Here is a 7,579-nt window from a genome sequence, read left to right as displayed (position 1 = left end):
TTGGGTGGGCCAGATTCACAGGTCTTTCAATCCTTCCCAGGCGTGCCTGATGGGTATGCAACTTGCACTCTGGAAAGAAAGTAGGCAAAAGGTGTTACACAGCCTTTTCAATCAGAAAGCCCAGAAGAAACAAGAGAGGTAGTGAGATCTGATGTTGAACACAAAAGTCTTTATTGAAAACATTTCATGGGTCATCACACCTGATCACTAAATGTGACCGACCACATAATTGGCAACTGACGCCTTCCTATGGAAAATGTTTCTTAATAATTGTGCATAATGTGCTAAACAAAATCAAGGGAAATAATACAGAAAATAAATCACAGCAAGAATTGGGATGTATTCAATATTATAGACACATGGTCTAGCACATTCTATTGCAAAAGAGCATAATACAGATTGCATTTCATTAATTTAACGACAAAGGATCCATAAAAGAAATTGTGAAATCTAGATCTGTAACCAATTTAAAAAAATCAGCAATAGGTTTCGGAATTTCCGAATGTAAATAATATATACAATGAGCAACATATATCTAAGAGCACACAGACAGACATGTCTCACAACCACCCAACACATGAAGGCAATCCTTATTACACCCAGGTGGAATCCACAGTATTGATGGTTATTACGCCAAGTTACAATCAATTTTTGAGAGAAATATTTTTTTAAGATATATTAAACTCAGATGCACAGGACACAAAAAATGCATAATTTGTGCAATGTAGAGCGGAACGGCCACAACTCATGCAAGAAACAGCCAACATCACAGGGGGGGCTGCGACAAGTTTACATGTCAACTGCATCCTTGTTTTTTCTTCTTTTTTTTTTAGTTTTGTTTTAAAAAAATGTTATTTATATATCACACCAGAAGACTGCTTAACCTTTTGTAAAGAAAGATTTTCACACACAGACACAATAACTAGATAAATGAACATAGCAGCTTATCAGTTTCCAATTAGCAAAAGGCAATGGGTTGATTGGCAGTCACATACTGAAAGTTAAATGCAGAGGATCATTGGATGCTACTCACATATCATTTATTACTATTACACTTGTAATGGTACAAGAAAATTTGACTTGATTATTTGCTTTTGCCAAAATATAGAGACTGGAGGGAGAGCATTTAGTAAGTCACATCAGAGAGCTGCATAAGTAGTTGGTACAATTTCAAATAGAACTTATGACATCGGTAAACCAGCTAGGTTGAATCTGTATTTTCATTAATTTCTAAACAAACACACTGCCTATGAGAAGATGTTGACCATACTCGAGTTACCATAATCAATACCACAGTGTAGAACACTCATATTGATAGTGTAAAAAACTGTGCCATGAAAATGATAGCAAGGTATGGGCAAGCTTAATATGTACACATCTATACAAGAAATTTACAAAGGTCTTCGGGATGCAACACTAGAATATTGATGGATTCAACAGAAAAGAATAGCCAATTATTCGCTCAGTAGCTGTATTAGGCTGTAAGCTAAGGATTCTCATTTTGGCAGGTTCTGGGGAAGACTGAAAATAAATAAATAAAACACCAACTAAATTTTCACTTACTTCCTGAGAAAAAATTTCCTGTTTGAATTCTGAGGTACAAATGAGGTAATATTCATTACATTTGGAGTCAAAAAATCAAACTGTCCTTGTACAAAATTCAGTTCACAAAAACACTTTGCCCATCAGCTGATAGGTCATTTTTACACATGAAGACAGGGACAACTTGGCCAGCAGGTGGATGAGATGAGGGCAAATGTGTCCCAAACGTCAGACGACTCTGATCATGGTGCTGCTGATGCAGATCCATTTTCCATTCGGGGTCGTTTGCGAGAGGGGCAGGTAAAGTCCTCTCCAGCATCCACACCATCTCGCTTCTTTTGGAGGCTCTGGAAATTTGAATGACAAAAATTAAGTGAATATTCAAACAACTGCACCTAACAAAGAGCAAGTGAGGATTACTCTTACCTTCTTGTCCCATTGTTGGTGAAGGTATCTTAGAAGGATATTGGTTTTCTCAGTAACAATAACTGTTGTACATAAAAACATTTTTTTAGATTAATTAGGCACTCTATAAATAATTCAAGGTGATTCAGATGAAGGAAACATACTTTGTTCTGATGGATACTCTTTGGTAGGCAGGTAGACAGAGGGCCGCTTCACACTTGTACGACTTCCATTGTCAGAGTGGAAGCGTGTAAAATTGTTCTCATTATACGAAGGTAATCCATTTAAAAACTCAGCCACAGACTGTGAAAGGCAAAAATGGTGCAAGTTATTAGGAGGAAAAGACGCACTTAATGTTCGATCTCACACTAGAAAGTAATGGAAGACTGGACAATCAACTCCTTGCTTGCACATCAACATTTTCTTGGCATTCAGAATTGCATCAACGCTAGGAGTACCGAAAATAAAAGATTTTTGTATAAAAACAAAGATAATATTTTGGATTCAATCATTATCACAACACAACCACACTTGCACGCGCAAGAAAAATGTCGATAAGGACAGAAAAGAGACTTTTCAACACACCCAATCAAATTTTTAAGGTATGAAATTGAGTAGAGAACCAATAAACACCGAAGGGATGAGTTTCAGCTTGTAGAATTTTCTCCAAAGGATTAACTAGTATAGTTTGTGAGGTTATGTCAGACTGTCACAATTAGTAAATTGACGTAGCTATTCTTCGCTTGACGTACCATGGTGAACGGTGGTTAAATGCTTCGCTATGTGCAACAAGTTTCTCTTTTGCGTGAAAATGGAATGGTCTTCGCTCGGTAACGCAAGATTGTGCAAAAAGTCTATAGATGACTACAGACCACGAGAAAAACTTGACCGTGGAGCTGGCTGAAGTCCCTGCGCGAGTGTTTTGTTTACAACAATAAACACGGTCGAGACAGGTGACAAGTTTTCTTTGAAGCTTGAAAGTAATTCAGGGCCTGATTTGAAGAGCAGTTTTTATGGACAGCTTGCGACAAGATTGTCTTGCCATTTAGTGTCTTGTTCTCTTGTTCAAGCCATTCCAGTCAGGTGGTAGTAGCTGTGGTAGTTCTTGTTTGCGCTCAGTTGAATCCCCATTGGAACGCTTTAGGCGTATTTTCTCCCTTGTCTCTGGCCTAAATTAGTACTCTTCAGGTAATATTTTCGTACAGATGGATTTTCCGACGTTGTGGGGAATGGAATGACTTCCAGTGATAGGCAAACGTCATCCTAACGTGGGTTAGGTTCTTCATGAACCTGAACAGAAACACATGTGATTCCGCATCCCTGGTGTATTTTTTTAACTATTTTTCTTGCTCGTTTTCATTTTTACTAAAGTGCTGATGTTTTCGCCCATGTTCTCTTCTAGGCTATGAACCCTTCAATCGAATTGCAGAAGCAGATCAAAGATAACGCAGAGGACGTGAGAAAATTTGTGTCCGATCTCAGCAATTGGGAAGAAGAAATGAAGCGAAAAGAGTCTACCGCTCGAGCTGCTGCTTCAAAGGAAAGTGTAAGTAATATTCGCTTCAAATTAGTTGATTTTTCCTTGATAGGTAAATTAATCATGCTATTATTATTCCATCTAGTCTCTACCACCAGTACGGAACTCCTCTGTGAAACAGGACTTAAACAATAGCAAAACAGCTAATCCGTTAGGTGACTCCCGCAGTGCAAAGAAACGTATTTCTTCAAATGATTATGCTGCTTGGGAAAAATTTGATGTGGTGAGAAATATAAAACTTTGTCAAAGTTTAGCCTTTAGTCGCCAAAGTGATATTTTTATTTTAAAAAATTCTGTCTTTTCAGGAGAAAGCATGCGAAGAAATAGATGATCCATCACTGAAAAAGAAATCTGAATCTGATAAAGATAAAATTATTAGAGAAAACCAACTTAGAGATGAGGCAAATGAGGAAAAAGAGAAGGTATGAAATGAAATTGATTTACTTTGTAGAGTGAACATTGATAAGTACCAATAGACATAAATTTTTAATTCCAGGGTAATCAATTTGTCAAGAAGGAAAAGTGGGATAATGCAATTGAATGCTACAGTAAAGCAATTAAGTGCTTTTCCCAAGATGCTATTTTTTATTGCAATAGAGCTCTGTGTTATCTTAAAAAGAAAGAGTAAGCAATTCTTTGTGGTATTTTCTTTCTGTCACATTTCTCAGCTGTTTTCGTAATTTTGTGTTAAAATTTTGACTGTCCATAGTTATCGTGCTGCTGAGACCGACTGCACCTCTGCACTTACTCTTGATGGTTCATATGTCAAGGCCCTCCATAGGCGAGGTTTAGCTAGGAAAGAACTGAGCCAGTTGGATGAAGCCTTGGAAGATTTGAAGCGTGCTTTTGATTTAGAGCCCAATAACACTGCTATAGCTCGAGATTTCAACTCAGTCAAAATGAAAGTTGACCAAATTAGAATAAATACCATACTGATTCAGGAAGCTCAGAGACTTGAAACTGAAGCTGAAGTTATGATGGACATAGGCTCAGACAAAAATCCTGACCCAATATTACCAGCAAAGAAGCATCGAATCCCTACCACAACAAAGAAAGATACTTCTTCAAACTCTATAACCTGGCCAACGGTTGAAAATAGTGTTGTTATTGAGCCTGTCATCATTCCTCCACACAAGCGTTCAAAGGTTTTATCCTCAATTCTAATACACCTGTCATTTTCCTTCGAGTTTCCTTTGAGATCACCATATGCTTGAATCTATTCTTACAGAAGCCACTTGTGAGAGTCCAGGTACAAGAAAGTGCCAACATTGGAGCTACCACTTCTTCTTTCGAGGCTGTAACGTCTGCCACTGACACTTCAAATAAGACAAATTCGCAGCATGCAACTAAAAAAAATTTAGAATTGAAGACCAAATGTGAAGTCAAATCAGATGCACCCTCTGTCATACAAAGTGGTGCAAGCAGCAGTACCCCTCCAACTTCAAAATCACCATATGTCACAAGCTCTTTACCCAAAGAAGTTCCTCCCATTCCTAAAAACTCTGTCCAATTTTTAGGTGCGTGGAGACAAATGAACCTTAATAAGGAGATGTGTTTCCAATATTTGAAGGTCAGTTATTAGGTTTTAACCGGAGTAAATACCTGACTTTTCCATTTATTCTGATGAAATCTAATTTCTGCTGTGTTTTTCCTTGTTTCAGAAAATTAATGGGCAGGATTTTCCAAAAATATTCCAAGATTCCCTGGATGGAAATATTCTCAGTCAGATACTGAGTGTACTGGCAACTGAATTTGTTGCCGCTAATGAACCTGTTTTAGCTTATCTGCAAGGACTCACCCAAGTTCGGCGCTTCCGTACTCTCACTCTATTCTTGTCCCAGTCTGATAAGAGCAGTAAGTTTTGCCTTTGAAACAGACCATTATTTGCGACCTTCACATTTTCCAGCTTACTAATATTGGTCATATGTTTCTCTTCTCAGATATGGAGGTACTATTCAAGCACACTCAGAATTTAGAGAAGACTCCCACTGATGTTTTAGAAAATTTGAAGAAAGAGTATGAGCTTTGATGACAGAGAAAGAATCTCCATGTTCCTAATTGTATTTTTTCCCTGATTGTTCGAAGCACAAGATTGCATGTTGTGTACATTACCTATTCGATAGTTATAGGTAATAAAGTAATTTTTCGATCAAATATTTCTTTCTTTCCCCCAATGATTGTACAATGAGAGAGACACTGTGGCACAAAGTCACCGTCAAGTTACAGGATTTCTTTTTCCTTTGATCGGCTGGGCGGCAAGTGAGGCGAGGCCACTGACCGTTGATGTCGCACGGCAATGCCAGGCGATGACATGTGGCAGCGGGCAGCCCGTCCCGTCCCGTCACCGGACGCGTCTGGGATCAGTGTGCTGGACATGGCAGGGCAGACTTGCCGCTAGCGTCCAGTGACTGGACTGGGCACGATCCGTCTCGCCGGGGACCGGGGACAAAAACAAACAGCACGCTCAGTGTACACGGGGCTGCAAGTCACAGCCAAGTCGCCAGGCTCACAAAAGCGGCTCAATTGCAGGAAAGACAAGTCTTCTCTCGCTGGCCCGCCGCCTGCGGTGCGGCGGGTAGGCAGCGCGGCAGGCAGGCGTGCCCGGCGGGAATGCCTAGCCTCGACTTGCAGGCGCCGTCAAGGGGACCGAATCTATGAATGAGGGTCTCCGTCTCACGGGACGCAACGCGGAGACCACGTAGAGCCGCGATCGGACGCCCGTTACCCGAGCACGGCTAAATGGGACTCGAACCGAACGTGTGACCCCACCAATGGATTGCTCTCCGAACGAGGAGTCCATTGGTGGGGTCACACGTTCGGTTCGAGTCCCATTTAGCGACTCTGGAGCTCAAAACGCGTCTAGAGTTTTGGCCGCCTCCACCGGTCTTCTGGCCCACTGCCCTCTAGCCGCTCTAGGCGCACTGCACTCAACGCACTCGCGGCGCTGTCTCCCTTCCGCCTGAGATCCAAAGTCTGCCTCTCTGGCACTCACGGGCCGTCCCCTACCGGTGCGAGAGAGACGAAAACGACCCTCAGGCTGCTTGCATGAGTGCGACCGGGCGACGTGCTGCCATGGCTGCGCCGCGCCGTGCGTTCCAGTCTCCACGGACGGCCGCGCCGTCGCGGCATCGCGGCGGAGAGGTCGCCGTCGCCAGCCAGCCGGTCGCAAAAACCGCTCGCACCTCTCTGCGGCCGTGCGTCGCCGTGCGTCGCTGTGCGCGGCACGAGCCGGTAACATAACGGTCGCGGGTTCGATCCCCCCTCCCGGCGGATGGCTTTTTGAGCCGGCCGGACGACGGCGGCGGCGGCGCGGCCCCGTGCTGTGAATGATCTCGCTCGGGGGAACGGGCACGGCCAGGCACAGCATCCTCGGTCAGGCCGTCAGGCCCGCCGCGCCGGAGAGATGATCTGTTTTGGTTTGCCGTGGAGTGCCGCGGCTGCGAACTAGACTCGGAACTAGACTATCCAGGTGGTGAGGTGCAGCCTGACTGGCCCAGTTCGACCGATCGACCGACAGCCCGGTCGGGGCGGGGGAAAAATGAATCGTAAAAGGACGCGATGCGAAGATAGTCCGCAAGATGGGCATCATCACGATTCTGTGAAACAGGGAGACGCGGCAGCCAACGCACAGTGGGCCAGAAGACCGGTGGAGGCGGCCAAAACTCCAGACGCGTTTTGAGCTCCAGAGTCGCTAAATGGGACTCGAACCGAACGTGTGACCCCACCAATGGATTGCTCTCCAAACGAGGAATCCATTGGTGGGGTCACACGTTCGCGGTTCGAGTCCTGTTTAGCGACTCTGGAGCTCAAAACGCGTCTCGAATTTTGGCCGCCTCCGCCGGTCTTCTGGCCCACTGTCGTGTGTACTAGTACACCGTGGTACACCGCAGTGCGTGGAACCGTGGAAGCGCGCGCTGCTGCACTGTATTGGCTGCATCGGCGCCGCGCCGATAGAGTAATGTAGGAAACGGGGGCGTTGAAAGGGGAAGTGGGGGGCCGCGTTGGGCCGCGGAGGGACGCGGAGGGACGCGGAGGGCCTCCAGCCGCCTCGGCGGGCTCGTCTCGCAGTGCCCCGCGCCTTCCCGCGCCCCGCCG

At 44.3% G+C, this 7,579-nt stretch overlaps 2 protein-coding genes across 6 annotated transcripts; one reads left to right on the top strand and one right to left on the bottom strand.

The window, feature by feature from the left end:
- Nucleotides 1-149: 149 nt before the first annotated feature.
- Nucleotides 150-2,838, bottom strand: LOC117648599 (DET1- and DDB1-associated protein 1). The gene is made up of 4 exons (XM_034391178.1): nucleotides 2,700-2,838; nucleotides 2,112-2,250; nucleotides 1,969-2,030; nucleotides 150-1,889 (listed from the first exon to the last, which is right to left on the bottom strand). Exons 1-4 carry the CDS (start codon nucleotides 2,700-2,702, stop codon nucleotides 1,785-1,787), a joined length of 309 nt encoding a protein of 102 aa, XP_034247069.1. The 5' UTR covers nucleotides 2,703-2,838; the 3' UTR covers nucleotides 150-1,784.
- On the top strand, nucleotides 2,481-5,640 carry LOC117648595 (RNA polymerase II-associated protein 3-like). 5 transcript variants are annotated; one of them, XM_034391169.1, is made up of 9 exons: nucleotides 2,481-2,549; nucleotides 3,350-3,493; nucleotides 3,570-3,707; nucleotides 3,790-3,906; nucleotides 3,981-4,108; nucleotides 4,194-4,629; nucleotides 4,713-5,054; nucleotides 5,146-5,338; nucleotides 5,425-5,640. In XM_034391169.1, exons 1-9 carry the CDS (start codon nucleotides 2,496-2,498, stop codon nucleotides 5,511-5,513), a joined length of 1,641 nt encoding a protein of 546 aa, XP_034247060.1. In that variant the 5' UTR covers nucleotides 2,481-2,495; the 3' UTR covers nucleotides 5,514-5,640. The 5 variants fall into 5 exon arrangements, with proteins under 5 accessions (XP_034247060.1, XP_034247062.1, XP_034247064.1 ...); XM_034391171.1 differs by lacking the exon at nucleotides 2,481-2,549 and adding an exon at nucleotides 2,763-2,900; XM_034391173.1 differs by lacking the exon at nucleotides 2,481-2,549 and adding an exon at nucleotides 2,824-2,927.
- The last annotated feature ends 1,939 nt before the right edge of the window (nucleotides 5,641-7,579 follow it).

This window comes from Thrips palmi, unplaced genomic scaffold (assembly GCF_012932325.1).
Source record: "Thrips palmi isolate BJ-2018 unplaced genomic scaffold, TpBJ-2018v1 HiC_scaffold_3, whole genome shotgun sequence".
In the NCBI taxonomy this organism is placed as follows: Eukaryota; Metazoa; Arthropoda; class Insecta; order Thysanoptera; family Thripidae; genus Thrips; species Thrips palmi.
This window is presented reverse-complemented; position numbering and strand designations above follow the sequence as displayed.

What these genes read in the sequence shown, in the direction of transcription:
- LOC117648595 (XM_034391169.1), top strand. Translation starts at nt 2,496, where the DNA reads ATGTCGATAAGGACAGAAAAGAGACTTTTCAACACACCCAATCAAATT. An exon ending in CACCCAATCAAATTTTTAAG is followed by an intron (nt 2,550 to 3,349) that starts GTATGAAATTGA and finishes GTTCTCTTCTAG; the next exon opens with GCTATGAACCCTTCAATCGA. An exon ending in CTTGGGAAAAATTTGATGTG is followed by an intron (nt 3,708 to 3,789) that starts GTGAGAAATATA and finishes CTGTCTTTTCAG; the next exon opens with GAGAAAGCATGCGAAGAAAT.
- LOC117648599 (XM_034391178.1), bottom strand. An exon ending in AGAGTATCCATCAGAACAAA is followed by an intron (nt 2,031 to 2,111) that starts GTATGTTTCCTT and finishes TATGTACAACAG; the next exon opens with TTATTGTTACTGAGAAAACC. An exon ending in ACCAACAATGGGACAAGAAG is followed by an intron (nt 1,890 to 1,968) that starts GTAAGAGTAATC and finishes TCAAATTTCCAG; the next exon opens with AGCCTCCAAAAGAAGCGAGA.